Source organism: Seriola dumerili, unplaced genomic scaffold, assembly GCF_002260705.1.
Source record: "Seriola dumerili isolate Sdu_G_001 unplaced genomic scaffold, Sdu_1.0 BDQW01004451.1, whole genome shotgun sequence".
Classification (NCBI taxonomy): domain Eukaryota; kingdom Metazoa; phylum Chordata; class Actinopteri; order Carangiformes; family Carangidae; genus Seriola; species Seriola dumerili.
Genome location: NW_019178706.1, coordinates 7,501 through 26,353, shown reverse-complemented (window position 1 = coordinate 26,353; position 18,853 = coordinate 7,501). Strand labels below are relative to the sequence as shown.

Sequence of the window (18,853 nt, the reverse complement as noted above, 5' to 3'; positions counted from 1 at the left end):
TGTGGAAAATAGAGGAGCAGTGATGTCACAGGAAAAGTAAAGCGTTTCCTTCATTTCATATTTAATAGCTAGCTAATCAATTAGCTAACAGGAAAAAGAAAAGCAACTGGAAAAAGGAAACGGAAACACTACCTGTTGAAAAAATGTGAAAAAAAAGTTGGAATACTGTGATCATTGGTCATGTGAGCTGTGTTTATGTATTTCACACACCGCTTTGTTTCAGTGTGCGCTGGTCAAGTTTGATTTTTACTGTAGTTGTTCCTGTGACCAACTAGCTGATCGCTAACAACCAGTTGATAGCTAACAACTAGCTGATAGCTAACAACCAGCTCATCGCTAACAACCAACTTATTGCTAACGACCAGCTGATTGCTAACGACCAGCTCATCACTAACAACCAACTTATTGCTAATGACCAGCTCATCGCTAACAACCAACTTATTGCTAACGACCAGCTGATTGCTAACGACGAGCTCATCGCCAACAACCAGCTCATCGCTAATAACTAGCTCATTGCTAACACTGGCTGTTTGACTCTTTCTACAATGAACCAGTTTGAATGTGTCTCATACAAAACACACAGACACAGTCAGAAGAACGTTCTTGAAGGTTCAGGATCTGGACTTGGCCCCCGGTGGGTCACAGTCCAGACTCGCCCCTGCTGTAGACCCCGCCCTCTCTTCCTGTGTTGTAGTTCTGTCCAGCAGCTAGACACACAGCTGCGTGTGAGTGGGCGCATGTTAATTTTCACAGAACAGAATCCACTCTCCTGTTTTTACTCTGATCTCACACACACACACACACACACACACACACACACACACACACAGTCTCTCTCTAACATGTGGTCCAGATGTGTGGGTGAGCGTTGAGTAACATTGAGTTTGATCACATTTATGTCACTTTGGCACAGTGGATGACAATATGCTGATATTTGATAATTAGCCCCTCGTTTACTTTATATTCGCATAATATTTGTAGCAGCTCTGCAAAAATAATTTCTGACAGGAATAAAGAAGAGTGGAGCCCCCCCCCCGTCTATCTATCTATCTATCTGTCTATCTACTGATTATGTGATAGATTCCTGCGCTCCAGTGGTCAATCTACAGCCCCGTCCCCTCCCCATCTGCCCCACCTTAGAGAGGAGAGAAATGCAACAAACTAGAACTAGACAGGACAACCAACATGGTGACATGACGTCATTGACATGATAATGAGCAATAGAAATCAGATTGGGCAACGTAACTATGTTTTTTTTGTTTTTTTGAGCGCCCATGGCCAGGCTGTATCTAAACCCTCCATTACAGGTGAGTTTACCTGCTTCTCTATGTAGAATTAGACTTACAGGTGTGGAGGATGAAGTCTCATCTGATTGGCTCTCTGCAGAAGTTCTCCTCTCTCCTTCTGACTCCTCCAAAATTCAAAGAAGGACATTGTAGTGCTCTTCCTCTGCAGCTACCTGTTCCCAGCTGTCTCTCTGTCTGTTGTTGAGTCTTCTGTCCGCTAGTGTTTCTGGTGTGTCTCGTCTCCAATCTCAATTTTTATCCTCACTTTAGGATCCAGAGTCACACATGCAGGGTCGTCACAGTGCTCTGTGGGCGTCGCTACGGTAACAGCTGGTTGTGTCGACAGTAATGTTGTTCCAACTGAGTCTCTACTCTGACTGTGCTCCAGTCTGTCCTGTTCTCCTTCTACTGACTGCATTATCTCTCTGCCAGCACACACACACACACACACACACAGACACACACACATGCACACACACACACACACACGCACACACACACACACACACACACACACACACACACACACACACACACACACACACACACACACACAAACACACACGCACACACACATGCACATGCACACACACACACACACACACACACACACGCACACACACACTCACACACAAACACACACGCACACACACATGCACATGCACACACACACACACACACACACACGCACACACAAAGAGATTCCCAGAATCTCTGTCAAACTTCCTGTTATGTAAGTTTCTCCCTATAGTTTCTCACATTAAATAACCACACACACACACACACACACACACACACACACACACACACACACACACACACAGAAAAAGAAACAAAGGGGTTTTTTGTTTGACAAATGAGGACTTGGTCTGCTAGCTGTTCATCTGAGTGAAAAACACTTTACAACACAGCTAACATTCATCTGTTAAACACATACACACACACACACCACTGTCCATGCCATATGAACAAGCCACATCTGCTGTCCTGCAGGAGGTTGGAGAAGTTGAAGTCTTTTACCTCCAGTGGTCCAGGTCCAGGTGCTGGTCCCTGCCAGGCCTCCAGTGCTGTGTGTCAGTGTGTCAGTGTTGCAGGTTCCTGCTCAGGTGGAGATGTCTGACCTGTCCTTCCTCCTTCTTCCCTTGTTGAAGTTTTGACTTGACTTGCTAACTAGCAGTTAGCATTTTTAGCATTAGCTCCGTCTGCCAGCCTGATCTGTTAAAACTTGAGTCCAAGTGAATGTTTTTATCAAATGTGAAGGGATTCCCTTGACGAGTTCTGGAGATATTGCATTCACAAAATCATGTGTTTGTGACCTTGATCTTTGAACTTTGACCTTTAGCCAAAAAATTCTAGTCACTTTATCCTCTGCATCTCTCCAAAGCTGCTTACAGACAGAACGCGGCAATGGCAACCCCATGGAAACACGTTGTTTCTAATGGCTTGCACCACACCAGGACGGTTTGTCTCTGCTTGGCTCAGCGTGCCGTCCGGTGAGCTAGCGCGAGCGCCGTCAACTTGGTTGAACTTTGACCGTGGTGCGTTGTGACAACCATCTACGCAGCCATTGAAGCACAGTAATTGAAAAATGGTGCACAGCGAAAATGGAGGAGAAACTGAAGGTGTGTTTTAAGATATACAATCCATGGTTTTAACAGTCTGCAGCTTGTTGTAGGTATGCACTATGTGTACATGTTCCTACAGGTCTTCTTATTAGCAGGGCTAGTGCTAACGATTTCTTCTGAGCACAGGAAAGACACATCTTTCAGCGACAGAACGCAGAAGAGTGGATGTGTCCCGCTCATAGTCCCGCTAGAAGTTTTGAAAACTCCACCCATTTTTGCTCTGTCCTCTGTGACTTCACAGTGTGCTGGACCGGGCAGCGAGCCCAACACAAGTCGAGGTCTGTCTGTAAGCAGCATAACTCCACCCCCCCCACCCCACTACCCACCCCCCACCCCCTCCTGGATGTTGAGGCCTCATTCCAGATGTTGGAATGTGGATCTGGATTTCGTCCCCCTGGACTCCCTCGCCTCCCTCGCCTCCACCTCATCGCTCTTTCCTTCTTCGTGTGTGTGAATGATGTGTTTGGTTTTGCCTCTGGTGTGTTTGTGCACTCTGTCCTCTGTCCAAGTCTTCATGGTGGAGAGGGAGTCCATCCTCCCCCAACATGCTTTTCGTCCTCCCTCATCGTCCACACTGTAAATGTACTTTCGTAATCTGTTCTGGACACACCACGTCTGTTTGTCCGTGATCAGACGTTTCTTGTTCAAATAAACAATTGGAAATGAAACAAAACAATTCGAAACAAAAAAGCTCTTCGAAATAAAACAAATTGAAATTAAATAAAACAATTTGGAATGAAATGTGATTAAAAACACAAAATAAAATTAATCAAAACAAAATCAAACCAAACAAAACTATTGAAAACTAAACTATTTGAAACAAATTGAAACAATTCAAAACAGAATTAAAGGAAACAAAACTAAACGAATCAAAATGAAAAGAAACACAAAACTGGAGTAGATTTGTCTGTGGTGACCAGTCTGTGGTGATGTCTGTAGTGACCAGTCTGTAGTGACCTGTCTGTGGTGACCTGTCTGTGGTGACCTGTCTGTGGTGATGTCTGTAGTGACCAGTCTGTGGTGATCAGTCTGTGGTGACCAGTCTGTGGTGATCAGTCTGTAGTGACCTGTCTGTGGTGACCTGTCTGTGGTGACCTGTCTGTGGTGATCTGTGTAGTGACGCAGTCTGTGGTGATGTCTGTAGTGACCTGTCTGTGGTGATCAGTCTGTGGTGACCTGTCTGTGGTGTCCTGTCTGTGGTGATGTCTGTAGTGACCAGTCTGTGGTGATGTCTGTAGTGACCTGTCTGTGGTGATCAGTCTGTGGTGACCTGTCTGTGGTGTCCTGTCTGTGGTGATGTCTGTGGTGACCAGTCTGTGGTGACCTGTCTGTGGTGACCTGTCTGTGGTGATGTCTGTAGTGACCAGTCTGTGGTGATCAGTCTGTGGTGACCTGTCTGTGGTGACCTGTCTGTGGTGACCTGTCTGTGGTGACCTGTCTGTGGTGATGTCTGTAGTGACCAGTCTGTGGTGATCAGTCTGTAGTGACCTGTCTGTGGTGTCCTGTCTGTGGTGATCAGTCTGTGGTGACCTGTCTGTGGTGACCTGTCTGTGGTGATCAGTCTGTGGTGACCTGTCTGTGGTGACCTGTCTGTGGTGATCAGTCTGTGGTGACCTGTCTGTGGTGATCAGTCTGTAGTGACCTGTCTGTGGTGACCTGTCTGTGGTGTCCTGTCTGTGGTGACCTGTCTGTGGTGATCAGTCTGTGGTGACCTGTCTGTGGTGATCAGTCTGTGGTGACCTGTCTGTGGTGTCCTGTCTGTGGTGATCAGTCTGTAGTGACCTGTCTGTGGTGATCAGTCTGTGGTGACCTGTCTGTGGCGATCAGTCTGTAGTGACCTGTCTGTGGTGATCAGTCTGTGGTGACCTGTCTGTGATGACCTGTCTGTGGTGATCAGTCTGTAGTGACCTGTCTGTGGTGATCAGTCTGTGGTGACCTGTCTGTGGTGACCTGTCTGTGGTGATCAGTCTGTAGTGACCTGTCTGTGGTGACCTGTCTGTGGTGATCAGTCTGTGGTGACCTGTCTGTGGTGATCAGTCTGTAGTGACCTGTCTGTGGTGATCAGTCTGTGGTGACCTGTCTGTGGTGTCCTGTCTGTGGTGACCTGTCTGTGGTGATCAGTCTGTAGTGACCTGTCTGTGGTGATCAGTCTGTGGTGACCTGTCTGTGGTGATCTGTCAGTGGTGTCCTTTGTCTTTAAATATTCGAACACTCAGCGCGCGGCTTCTGATCCTCTGACGTCACAGTTGCATGAGGAGAAGATGGCGGCGGTGCTGGAGCGCAGCTTCATCGAGATCTGTGGATTTGAGAGGGAAACTCTGCAGCGGTTCAGAGACGTGACCGTGGACCTCGGTAAACCTTCGCACTCCCTCACAGCTCCGTCCTCCGCTCTTACTTTAAAACACGTTGGTCTGAACGCGAGGGTTTGACGGGAGGACATGCTAACAACAGCTAGCACCGCTAGAAGCGCCACCACGCTGGTTACAGTCAGTCTGAGTGAACGGGGCCCGGTATAACAGTTGGTGTGTTACGGTTGTGTTTGTGCTGAAAACACCGTGACCTGAACCCCTTGAAGTCGCCGCCGTTAGCTCCTGGGCAGGTGACAGACGGGGAACTGTTCCTCTATGTCCTGTCTCTCTGTAGCTTTAGCTAGTTAGCTAGCCGGTAACATGGAGCATTTGGCTCACCTGTGAAGCGGTAAACTGTGACATGAAGTCACACGCTAACAGTTTAACTTCAGAACAGAGACGACAGACGTGATCGATCCTGAAAGGATCTGGTCTCACACAGACGCACTGTCACCGTGTAGTAGATAAAATAAACAGACTGCAGATAGACTGAGTCTGAATTCATCTGTTGATCACAGCAGTTTAGTTCTTCACTACCTTAAGGTAAAATTAATTATGAATAAATTAAGACATTTATTTTCAAAATATAATATATAACAAGATGTTTTACTTTGAAAATTTAACAAAGAGTGAAACAATTAAGTTGGTGTGGGGCTAAGGTGTCTAATTTTTTTTTATCTTAAAATGAATCACTAATTTAAGTAAAACAGTCTGACTAACAAAACATGCTGACAAAACTACATTCAGACTATATCAGGTCTAAGATCAGTGTTACTATGGTAACCATCAGTGACACCTGCACTGACCAGCAGCACCCAACAAGGAGAAATAAGGAAACATGGCTCATCATTTGTGGTTTCCTTGCATCGTTATGGAGAGAGCAGAGAGAAGGGAAGAGTCTTTGAGACGGCAGCCGTTTTTGTTGTTTCACTCCATTGAATTTCCAAAGTAAAACGACTTGTAACTGTTGTCACAGTCCAGTTTAAGATAGTCACAAACTAAAATGCTTTGTGCAGAAGATGAGTTCAGACTCGTTCTATGTGATACAGTGAAAGTCTGTGTTTGTGAGACCAGCCCCTGAAGTGGTGTCTGGATCTGTTCACTGACTCCCTCTGGTTCCTGTCTGCAGGTCTGAGCGCTCTCCCTGGTGGCCAGAAGTTCCCGGACAGTGCTGGTGCGTTTCACTATGAGGAGAGTGGGAAGTTGCTGTCAGTCACCAGTAACAGATTCATACACTGGTGAGTAATGTCACCATCAGGTGAAACACCCCCCTCCCTGAAGGATCTTCTGCACTGTCCAGCTTACATTCGTCTCATATTATCTGTATCTGTTTTCAGTCTGAAGTGTCTGCACTGTCCTCACATGTGATTTAAAACGTACAGACACAGAGGGACGACCCTGATTCCAGCCCTTTAATACTGATACTTACATTTACCTTCATACAGTGTGGTAAAACACAGTAAAGTACACTGGAGAAACACAAACGCTCATCAGAAAGATAAGGAGTGGACAAATCCACAGTTTGTACAGTTTTAAAAAGAAGGATGAGTGAGCTCAGCAGCACCGACCAAAGTGGACGACAAACCTCTCCCCAACATCTGGACAGGGACAGAGTTCACAGTCAGTCAGAGGGTCTACCACAAGGTGTTGGCTCTGGTAACACGGAGGAGCTGAAAGACCAGAAAACATCTTTAAAAGCCCTCTCAGTTCTAGAACAAGATTGTTTGGACAGATGATCCAGATCAAACCACATCAGACCACATCAGCTGTCAAACATGGTGGAGGCGTCATCTGTGGATCACTGGTGTTAACTGATGTCAGTGCTGAGAGAAGAAGCAGGATGAACTCTGAGTTAAATGATCTGCTTCACAGTCCAGATAATAATAATAACAATAATAATAATAAACTTTATTTGTATAGCACCTTTCATACAAGAATTGTAGCACAAAGTGCTAGTGATGGCGAAGTGAAGATTTCAACACAGTTGTATTGAAAAATGATTCATTACTGGAAGTTTTTTAAATCAGAGCTCAACCACATTCTCCAAATAACAGAAAAACAACAAAGAACATGTTGCATTGTACATTTGGACAATTTCCCATGTGTAAAAGTGACATTCATGAATTGACGGGGTAAAAAGAAAGGGAGACAGAGAAGAGAAGACATGTAGCAATGGACCATGGGTCGGTCCTGAACCCAGGCCGCTGCCAGAAGGCTCAAAATCAAATAGCGTGTGCTCTACCAGGTGAGCTACTGGAGTACTCACACATGAGCTACACGCACACAGATCTGTAATACTGCAGTCCCCAATCCACCGCCACAACCCACGGAGGTGCGCCGCATTGCAAACATTTTTAAACCTTTGAATCGCAGTTCGAAGCGGTCACGTGGGTGTGTGAAACAAAGCTTTGGATGTCATTGGTCACGTGACATTATTAGAACGAATCACGACCAAATCACGCCTCGATACAAAGTAAAAAATAGATTCATTTTTTTGTCACACGCCATGGAGCTTAGGTGTCACAGGAACCATCACTAGTGCTTTACAGCACAGAAATGACCTGCACCAAGTGCTCCCCATGAAAAGATAGAAAATGAACATAAACACATTAAGAACACTGATGTAACATCAATCAGTGACATGTTGGAAACTGACCCACAACATAGTGTGAAACCAACCAGACCCTCTCAGGTCACCTGACCGTAACACACCTGAGCAGCTGTTCATTCACTGAAGACTGAGGACAGAGAGTCCCTCAGCTGAAGGGGTCCGCAGTATCGGTCTGGACAGTCCGTGTGGTCCATACTATAGTCACTGACTGTTAAATGAATTATACTTATGTTATAATTATGTTAATCCTAACATTTCTAATGATGTCAGCTCCTCCAGAGACTCTGTGTGTGTGATTCATGACGAGAGCTGAAGTCTGCTCTTGAAGCTTCATATCTTCACACACAGACCAGTGACTGAACTCTGACCCCGACTCTCTGACTCTGCAGGTCCACGTCAGGAGACACGGTCCAGCTGGTGGAGCAGTCTCTGGACACCAATCTGCTCAACAATGCCGTCAAACTCAGGTTCACCCACTGTACTGTTCTGCCCGGGGGGGTCAGCATCCAGGAGACCCTCAACAATGTCATCATCCTCATCTCCACCAATCAGAGCGTCCACAGGCTGGTGCTGCCCCACCCCACACGCATGTACCGCAGCGTGAGTACTGAGCGTTCACAGACCACTGACCTGGATCATCTCCATGATGAGTGTGTGCTTTGATCTCAGCTGCAGCTGACAGTCGTTCATTGATTAGTCGATTGACAGCTGATAATCAATAACTGGTTCTCAGGTGTGATCTGATTCTAACCTGAAGACTTTTGACTGTTGGTCAGATGAAAGCAGAAGAGTCAGTTTTTATTCTAGCCTTAATTCAGTCTAATGAAGTCAGAGTTCAGCTGCGACCTCGTCAGTGTCTCACCTGGTTCATCTAGTTGAATGAAAACAGAGTCTGTGTCTGACAGTTAATAACGCAGCTGTTTTTGTTTAGAGCAGTGGTTCCCAACCTGTGGGCCGTGGCCCACTGCTGGGCCATGAAGGTATTGGAAGTGTGTCAACACTTGGTGAAAAAATGTAATTAAAAAAAAAATGAAAATATAAATAATGTTTTGTAAATGTCTTAAACTAAATGATCTTCAACAGATTTAAAATGATTAAAAGTCTGTTTTAATAACTGTTAATATTAAGGCCCATCACTGACAAGTCAATGACAGGAACTCTGAGGTCGTCACTGTCTGGACCACATTGTGTACTTGTGTTGTTAACATGTGGGCCACCAACATTTTAGAGATTTTCAAGTGAGACACAAGTCTGAAAAAGTTTGGAACCGCTGCACAGAGTGGAGCTTCTTCCCTCACAAACTATCTTTGACAAGTTTGATTTAGACCAGTAGTTACTGAATGACCATTAATTAGGTCAGAGGTCAGTGAACCTGAGAGTTACTCACCATCACACACAACGAATGTTTCACTGTAGCTGAACCGACCAATTGCAGAAGAGCAGTGACGTGGATTCAGCTGAACCTGAACCTGACCTCCTCAGGTTCTGATCCTGATCCTGATCCTGAACCTGAACCTGAACCTGAACCTGTGGACCTCCTCAGGAGGTCTCTAGTTTTTCGAAACATGACTTTGAACACAGTAGCAGTTCCAATAGACTGTTAGGAAGTTGTAACTTATTTCTTTTCAAGATAAAAGTCCTTCTCTCTGGTTCCTTTCCAGGAGCTGGTGACCGAGCTCCACATGCAGTCCGTCTTCACTGATGTGGGGAAGCTGAGTCTGCAGGACCCGTCTCACAGTGCCGTCATCCCAAGCCAGGTGGGACATACGGGGAGTCCCAGCACCTCTGCAGCCTGGCTCAGTTACCAGGGGGAGGCTCACTACGCCCTGGCTTCACCTGCAGGAGGCATCATTGTGGTCACTCTGCCGCCCCACGACTCTCAGGGTAAAGACCACAGTCTTCCCTGCTGCTTCACACACCTGAACCTCTACCTGAATCTCCCTCCTGCTCACAGGAGGGGAGGGTCCATGTGAGTCCTCTGAGGTTCACCTGAAACCAAAGTGAGACCTCAGCACACAGATCCAGATCCAGAGGGTGGCACAGTCTCTGAAGGAAGTAGTTGAAGCCTCATTAACTTCAGATCAGTGTTGTGGTTCATTGTTGAGTTGTGTGGATGTGAATTCAGTTTATTTTCATTGATTATCTGCTGATTACTGTTGTGATCATTTTTCTGTTTAGATTGTGACATGACACAGAAGTGAACTGGATCATTAACTGGTTTCACGTCATTCAAACAGCTGCTGCTTCATTTATTAGACTGGTGATCAGATATTTAACAGATCAATTACTGGACAAAATGATCATTAGATGAGTTGGTGATGAAAGTGATTGTGACCTCACTGCAGCTACTGTGGAGTCGTTCTAACAGAAACAGCTGGAGTCTCCTCTCTGATCATACGTGTGTGTGTTGTACGTGTCCTCCTCCTGCAGGCGGCGTGTCGGTGCTGGAGCTGAAGAGGAGCTCCATGATGCAGAGGCTGTCGGGCTGGATGCCCACCGCCATCCGTGGGGAGCAGAGTCCTCCAGACCTGGCCCTCAGTCTGGCCGTCAGAGAGCTGGAGGAAGACTCCTTCATCTTCGCCCTCTGCCAGGACCACAGACTGCGCATGTGGTCCCTCAGGGTCAGGACCTGGTCTTTATGTTCATACAGAGACTCACATTCAGGCTCAGGCCATGTGACTTTAATTCAGCCCTCCAGAATCTAAATGTAACTTTGGTCACAGGTGAAGGAGAACTGAAAGGGACAGTTTGTGTTTTTATGTAGTCGGTACATCACCTACGGTAGATTCTGGTTCGGGAAGCCGACCGGTGCTCTGGCAGAGTGAGGTGTTGGTGTGGGCGGGGCCACGAGAAAAAACGTGTTTTAGAGACTTTTAAAAACGAACAATCCAACATCTGTTTAAATGTAACTTCATGTAGAACATTTTCAGTCTTTAACTTCCTGTGACAACAGCACTTTCCTTTGGCACAATACTTTTCAACCGCTGAACTACCGTATTCCTCCAGCCCCTACAGAGCGCTCTGTGTTACACCGCTTCCTGATTCATTCAGCTGACCTGCGGCTGCGACGTAATACAGTGTGCTGCGTAAATGCACTTGTGCGTAGGAATAAGGTAGTTCAGCGGTTGAACAATATAGTGCCAAAGGAAAGGAAAAGATGTTGGATTGTTTTGGTGGGCGTTTTTAAAAGTGTCAAACACATCAGTTACAGCTCTGGTCGGCTTCCCTAACCAGACTCTACTGTGGGCAGTGTACCGACTACTCTCTCTCTGAAAGAGCTGTTAGCATCATTAGCTAACCTGTGTGTTCCATGTGCAGGAGCAGGCTTGTCAGCTGGAGGCCGACGTGTTGGACTACATGCCGGCCTGTAAAGGAGTGAAGCGTCTGTCGGGTCAGGGTCACCGTCTCCGGCTCGCCTTCTCGTCCTCCACCGGCCTCTGTCTGTCCCTCTACCTGGCCGTCCCTCAGAGAGGACAGTTCACCGTGCTACAGCTCACCTCCACCGACAACAACCGCTACAGCCTGGAACACATCTCCACCCTGTTCACCACACAGGTAAGTCTCCACCGGTTTTGTCATGGAGTCAGTCTGGTTCAGGTTTAGTCTGACACCAGAGACTCTAGTTCCTTCTGCTCTCAGAGTCTCAGAGTCCAGCAGGCTGGTCTCTACCATAAACACCTGATTGATGGGGGGGGGCCTCTGGTTCTTGGTCTCCTCCCTAACCCAGGTCCTTCTTACCTGGTGACTCAGTTTGGAGTTCATTAGACTTCCTGGTGTTTGTCCTGACCTGAGGTGAACTGTGGGGCCTTGTACACTCAGGTGTGTATGCAGGTGGACTCAGGAAACAGGAAGCAGCTGATCGGAGTGTGAAGAGGGTTTTAAATGCTCAGGCTTCTCTAAAGATGTGTTTTCAGTGTGTGGTTGTTGATGAGTCGACACTCACACAGTGAAGAGACTGAAACTGTGAAACATGTTTCAAACCTGCTGCTCAAAACGTCACTGATGTTTGTTTTTATTGTTTTTGAAGAAACAATGAAAATATTCATGTTTTATAATGAAAAAGATTGATTAGAGTTCATGAGATTTACCACATTGATGTGTTTGTGTTTGTCTTGTTGTCATATAATATATTGTGTTGCATTAAAATGTTTAAAGGAAACATTGTTTTAACATGAAATGAAGAAGATGATTTAAAGACGTAGTGAGGAACGTCTCGCCTGTTTGATGGAATAAAAATATAATATGTAATGGAGAGCTAAACTGTCATGTCTCTGTGTGAACAGGAGACTCTGGTGGATTTCCACCTGACCTCCACAGATATCTGGGCTCTGTGGGTCGACGACTCGAACACCACTGTGATCAAGTACATCAACTTTGAACAGTGAGTCCCCGTCCCAACACCCCCCCCCGCCCCGCTGTGATGTGTTTACTGAGTCTCACACTGTTACATCTGTCACTCACACTTAAAGATGGTGTGTGTGTGTGTGTGTGTGTGTGTTTTACAGTAACACAGCAGGTCAGTGGAACCAGGTGTTTGTTCAGCCTCCACCAGAGGAAGAAGTCCATATAGGAGTGGACCAGGACCCCCGAGTAAGACCAGTCCCACACCCACATCAAACCAGTACCAGGCCAGAAATTAGACCAGACCACTTACCAAATGATGTTTAGTGGTTGTCATGGCGACTCTCATTAAAGCTTTATTTACACTATGAACGTTGCCGAGGTTCATGGTTGATGTGTGATGACCATATGTTGATCCAGCTGATGAGGTCATTACAGGTGGTGTGGTTTCATCATGGCCGTCACTCACCTGGAGACTGTTGTGTTCACAGGAGACGTACCTGGAGGTTCTCTTCTCTCCTCTACGCTTCACGGCCTCGGCCATAGTGAAAGCTCTACAGGTGAGATTCACCTGAACACACACACACACCTGTGTTATGTAGAGTAGTGATGTCACTGATTGTGGGTGTGGTCACCATCATTGTGAGTGATGTTGGTGGGTCAGCCTCCACCAGGTCACATGACGCAGCAGACGTGTGTCTTGTGTTTCAGATCTATCGACGCGGTTCAGAGAGGATCCCTGATGCATCATGGGAAACTCTGAAGAAGGAGGTGACGGTTGCTGTGGAGAGTGAGGTAATCAGTCATGTCTGTTTTTAATGATTATTAGAATGTGATCAGCTGAAGTCCCAGAGTTCCTGTATCTGACCCCCCCCCCCCCCCCCCCCCCCCCCCCCCAGCTGCAGAGCAGTGTGACAGAGTTCGAGTTCTCTCAGGAAGAGTACCGTCAGCTGCAGGTGGAGTTCTGGTCCAGGTTCTACTCCTGCTGTCTTCAGTACCAGGAGTCTCTGTCCACTTCTCTGGGTCTGAGCGTCAGTCCCCACACAGGTCTGGTCTGTCTGCTGAAGAAGGTGAGGACCAGGACCGGCACTAGGTCTCCACTGGTTCTGTCTGTGTGTGATCCGCTCTCTGGTTGTGATCCGCTCTCTGGTCTGGTTTCAGGGTCTGGTCTCCTTCCTCCTACCGTGTTTTGCTGTGGATCATCTGTATCTGTCCTATGACGAGTATCTGCTGTCAGAGGAGGAGACGCCCATCACTGAAGGTAACCAGACCTGAAGTGTGTCCCCGACCCAGACCTCATGTGTGTCCCTGACCCAGACCTGAAGTGTGTCCCCGACCCAGACCTCATGTGTGTCCCCGACCCAGACCTCATGTGTGTCCCCGACCCAGACCTCATGTGTGTCCCTGACCCAGACCTCATGTGTGTCCCTGACCCAGACCTGAAGTGTGTCCCCGACCCAGACCTCATGTGTGTCCCCGACCCAGACCTCATGTGTGTCCCCGACCCAGACCTCATGTGTGTCCCCGACCCAGACCTCATGTGTGTCCCTGACCCAGACCTCATGTGTGTCCCTGACCCAGACCTGAAGTGTGTCCCTGACCCAGACCTCATGTGTGTCCCAGACCTGATGTCCAAGACTTGATAAGAAAACAGTTGATTGAACTTTTCATTAGTCAGAAGCTGTTTCTGATATTCAAGTTAAAAACTACACAACTACTGTGTGTGTGTGTGTGTGTGTGTGTGTGTGTGTGTGTGTGTGTGTGTGTGTACTCTGACCTGCGCTGGTCTCAGATGTGGATCTGGGTCGTGATGTGCTGCAGCTGGTCCAGTGTCTGCGTCTGGTCAGTGATGCTGTTTCTGGGGAGATGTCGTATCAGATGGAGACAGCTGTGGAACATCTGGAGTCTCCAGAGAGATCAGCTGATCTGGTCTTGGAGAACTTGCTGTCCAATGACAAGTCAGATACCTGTTTACCATTAACTCATTATTAACTCTGTTTATTAATTGACTGTTATCATATTAATATGTAATGTGTTCAGTTATTATCTGACATTAGAATCTAATAATTGTAATAATGTTATAATAATGAGTCATAATGAACCTGATTCAGGAATCTGTTCAATATAATCAGAAGAAGTTAATCCATCAGTCTCTTCAGGGTTTCATCTGATTTTAAGCTGATGAAATAAAAAGTGAATGAACCAGTTGGTAGAATGTATTTATTTATGACATTATTGATTAATGATAATGACCACAGTCAATGGGTTAGGGTTATGACCGTAACCCTGCTGACTGTGTTCTGCAGTGAGAACGTCATCGAGGACATCCAGAACAAGTTACAGGACATCCGAAACCCGCTGGCGGCCATGATGGTCCTGCTGAGGGAACTGGACCTGGAGACGGACTCGGAGGTCTCAGCAGAAGGACCCGTCTCTTCTGGTACGACTGTGGTTCTGCATGTAAACAACAACAGTCCTGATCTCAGTGTGGTGTGTTCACTGACCCCTGATCCCGGCCTCACAGGTCAGAGTCTGAACGTGAGGATCAGCCTGTCTCAGCTGTATGGCAGCAGCTCCGCCGTGTCCGTCGTCTGTCAGGCCGTCGCTCACCTCGCCATGACCAGAGCGCTGTTCTGTCGAGACCTGCTCATCCTGCAGAAACTCTACCTGCGCTTTGGAGACAACGTACGGTGGCACGCAGACACACACACACACACACACACACACTGTAGGATCAGACTTACAGGTGTGAAGTCTCAGCTGATTGGCTCTCTGCAGAAGTTCTCTCTCCTTCTGACTCCTCCAAAACTCAAGGAATGACATTGTTCTGCTCGTCCTCTGCATCTACCTGTTCCCGCCTGTCCTCACCGCCTGTCTGTCAGCGGAAGGAGGACAGGTGAAGACAGCTGCCGAATAGGAGGTGAGACTAACAGTCGATCTGTGGTCCGACCCTCACCTGGTCCTGAGCTCTGTAGAGATGAAACAATGAGGATACAGACTCTGAGACGGGGGGGGAGGAGCTCTGACATCCAGTCGAGGTGGTTCAGGTCTCTGATCAGGATGTGCACCTTCCAGTGGACTTCTGCTGGGCTCGTCCAACTGGTTGGAGACTCCAGGGTCCAGAACACACTGGAGAGATCTCATGTGAACGGCTCGGGATCCTCCAGGAGGGACGTCTGGACTCTGTCTTTTATCCATTTTCAACTTCTTAATCCGAGCTCAGGTCTAACAAAGTGTCCACACACTGACATCTCCTCCAGCTGAAGCCTTAGGCAGGTCTAGATCTTGACCTCACATGATCAGGACCAGGACTCTGTCATCTGTCAATGTTTAAGTGACTGATCTGAAATCAGCCCTGTGTGTTTGTGTGTGCAGGTGTTTCTGGGTGGGGGGGCTCAGCTGCTGCAGCTCCAGCAGGACCTGATTCCTCGGAGCTCCCACCTCCTGTCCTCATACCACCTCCTCAAACACGTCAGTCAGAGCCTCGCCTCCTCCGTCCCCATGGACATCATGTGAGTACATGCACACACACACAGGTCATTATATGAAGCTGATGAGTGCTGGACAGGTGATTCCAGTCTGTGTCTGATCTGGACCTGGACTCTGTCAGAGCACAGTGGAGTAAGAAGCTTTATTGACACGACTGTAGTCTGTTACAGTATATGAGTATCTAAAGAAAATAAAAGTATAAAAGATTGTATTGAAAGTGAATCAGAGTTCAGTCAGAAACATTGACACATGCACCTGTAGCGCACATACCTGGTCTGGCATCAGTCACAAGCCATTAAAGAAGCTCATTGTTAGGAGGTGCAGTTATGGATCCAGAATTGACACTTTGTTACTCTTCCCATCATCAAACTATCAAATTGATAGGTAACGGAGACAAAGGACCCTTCTCTCTCTCAAACAGACGAGCTGTTAGCTTGTCAGAGAGATGCTCAAAGGTCAAAGGGTCAGCTCCAGAGGATCGACGGATACACACCGGGCAAACTGGAGAGCATAGAAAAAATCTCCACTTTGTGACAATAAGACTCTGTCTAATGATATTTGATTGTTTCTTATATAGAAAAGTAACATCAAAAGGACTGATCATCACTAAGATGTGAATCTTGGCCTTTCTGTGCCATGTATGAACACACACACACACACACACACACACACACACACACACACACACACACAAACACACACACAAACACACACACAAACCTCCCTTCCTCTGTCCCTCTAGATAAGAGTCATAAAGTACAGCCCACATTCAGTCCTGAGTAGTGACCAGCAGAACTCTCTTCACAGACACACCTGAGGAAAATAAATTATATCAATTAAACTAATAAATTAAATATCTAACTGTTCTATGTGAGGTTTCTATGCAATAAGTCAATTCCCAGTCTATCCTCTTGAATTGCTGAAATACAACACACCTGTGACCTTTGAACTCCTGTGTTGTTTCAGAGACGCCAACCTGCAGCACCTCACAGTGTTGGAGCTGTCTGACGCTCCTGCTGTCTCCACCAACAGATCAGGTCAGTGATGCACCTGACTCACCTGAGCTGTCAGAGCGCTGCTAAGACACTGCCCGTCACATTATTATTTTATTTATTTTTTTATTTTAACAGTCAGGTATGTTGTGTGTGTGTGTGTGTGTGTGTGTGTGTGTGTGTGTGTGTGTGTGTGTAGTGCTCAGTCCTCAGACAGTGGTGGAGCTCTTCTATCAGACTGTAGCCAGGAGGATCATCATCTCTCAGATCTACAGTCAGCAGCAGAGCCCCTCCCCCTCCCTGCTCCTCTGGACCCACATGATCTCCAACGTGGTCCACCTGCTCGCTCAGCTGCTGTATCCTTCACCTGGATCCACAGCTGGTCTCCATAGAAACATTAAACTGATGATTTCCTGTCTTCACCTGTGCGTATCTGTCTGTTCTTCTTAACTGGTGTCTCCCAGTTGGCCCAGTAACCCTGGTTTCCAGTTCCCAGAGTGTCTGATGGCCAATTGTCAGTACACTCAGCTGCAGGTAAGACTCACCTGTTCTCTCACCTGTTCTCTCACCTGTTCTCTCACCTGTTCTCTCACCTGTACTCTCACCTGTTCTCTCACCTGTTCTCTCACCTGTTCTCTCACCTGTTCTCTCACCTGTTCTCTCACCTGTACTCTCACCTGTTCTCTCACCTGTTCTCTCACCTGTTCTCTCACCTGTTCTCTCACCTGTTCTCTCACCTGTTCTCTCATCTGTTCTCTCACCTGTTCTCTCATCTGTTCTCTCACCTGTTCTCTCACCTGTTCTCTCACCTGTTCTCTCACCTGTTCTCTCACCTGTTCTCTCACCTGTTCTCTCACCTGTTCTCTCACCTGTACTCTCACCTGTACTCTCACCTGTACTGTGTGTGTGCAGTGCTGCTTCAGTAGTGTGAGCATCTCAGGTGTGTCTCACCTGTGTTTCCTGTGTGTTCAGGAGTATGTGAGGCTGATTGGTCCGTGGTGTCAGGTGAACATCGGCTCCTGTCGCTTCATGCTGGGTCAGTGTTACCTGGCCAACGGGGAGGGCCAGAAGGTGGGTGTCGACAACCTGACTGACTCTGATGATGTGTTTACATGTACTGTTGCCCCACCTCCTTCATTCCACCTGTTGCTGTTTCCCCTTCAGGCTCTGCAGTGTTTCCAGGAGGCGGCAATGGAGGTGGAGAAGGAGGAGTTTCTGATGAGACTGACGGGCACCGAGGAGGAAGAAGCTGCCTCCACCCCCAGATTACAGTACTACAACAAGGTGCTCAAGACCTGATCCCTCACAGGACCCTAGACCGGACCTGGTTCCAGGTTCTCCCTCTGGGTTCTGGTCTTCTGATCTTTTGCTGTGTCTGATAACAAATCATAAACTTTGTGTGTGTGTGAGACAGGTGCTGCGGCTGCTGGAGGACGTGGGTCTACCTGAGCTGGTCATCCAGTTGGCCTCTCTGGCCATAACAGAGGCTGTCAGTGATGTCAGCAGTCAGGTAACTGCAAGGTGACAGTCTGGCGACAGGTGATGTCATGTTTGAGTTCAGATGGCAGGTGAGGTCAGATATGAGTTCAGGTGGCAGGTGAGGTCAGATATGAGTTCAGGTGAGGTCAGGTATGAGTTCAGGTGACAGGTGAGGTCAGGTATGAGTTCAGGTGAGGTCAGGTTTGAGTTCAGGTGGCAGGTGAGGTCAGGTATGAGTTCAGGTGAGGTCAGGTTTGAGTTCAGGTGGCAGGTGAGGTCAGGTTTGAGTTCAGGTGGCTCAGTTTAATCATTACATGTTTCTTCAGGCGGCTCTGTGGACTCGGATCTTCAAACATCATCTGGACCTGGGTCACAACAGTGAAGCCTACGAAGCTCTGACTCAGAACCCAGACAGCAGCATGTACGAGTACACACACACACACACACACACAAACAGACAGACACACACACACACAGACAGACAGACAGACAGACACACACACACACACAGACACACAAACAAACAGACAGACACACACACACAGACAGACAGACAGACAGACACACACACACACACAGACACACAAACAAACAGACAGACACACACACACAGACAGACAGACAGACAGACACACACACACACACAGACACACAAACAAACAGACAGACACACACACACAGA

The 18,853-nt window shown here is 47.4% G+C and overlaps 1 protein-coding gene across 1 annotated transcript in view; it reads left to right on the top strand.

Moving 5' to 3' along the window:
• Positions 1–5,168: 5,168 nt before the first annotated feature.
• nup160 (nucleoporin 160) overlaps positions 5,169–18,853 on the top strand; it is a 17,948-nt gene continuing 4,263 nt past the window's right edge. Inside the window, exons 1-23 of the mRNA XM_022769693.1 lie at positions 5,169–5,263; positions 6,389–6,497; positions 8,260–8,470; positions 9,532–9,754; positions 10,301–10,491; positions 11,189–11,425; positions 12,154–12,251; positions 12,376–12,460; positions 12,703–12,771; positions 12,923–13,006; positions 13,111–13,281; positions 13,373–13,472; positions 14,004–14,169; positions 14,518–14,651; positions 14,736–14,896; positions 15,587–15,723; positions 16,667–16,737; positions 16,892–17,048; positions 17,157–17,226; positions 17,665–17,763; positions 17,857–17,976; positions 18,107–18,202; positions 18,498–18,592. Of these exons, the coding sequence (XP_022625414.1) occupies positions 5,173–5,263; positions 6,389–6,497; positions 8,260–8,470; positions 9,532–9,754; positions 10,301–10,491; positions 11,189–11,425; positions 12,154–12,251; positions 12,376–12,460; positions 12,703–12,771; positions 12,923–13,006; positions 13,111–13,281; positions 13,373–13,472; positions 14,004–14,169; positions 14,518–14,651; positions 14,736–14,896; positions 15,587–15,723; positions 16,667–16,737; positions 16,892–17,048; positions 17,157–17,226; positions 17,665–17,763; positions 17,857–17,976; positions 18,107–18,202; positions 18,498–18,592 (2,975 nt within the window). The 5' untranslated portion in view covers positions 5,169–5,172. The remainder of the gene's footprint in view (positions 5,264–6,388; positions 6,498–8,259; positions 8,471–9,531; positions 9,755–10,300; positions 10,492–11,188; positions 11,426–12,153; positions 12,252–12,375; positions 12,461–12,702; positions 12,772–12,922; positions 13,007–13,110; positions 13,282–13,372; positions 13,473–14,003; positions 14,170–14,517; positions 14,652–14,735; positions 14,897–15,586; positions 15,724–16,666; positions 16,738–16,891; positions 17,049–17,156; positions 17,227–17,664; positions 17,764–17,856; positions 17,977–18,106; positions 18,203–18,497; positions 18,593–18,853) is intronic.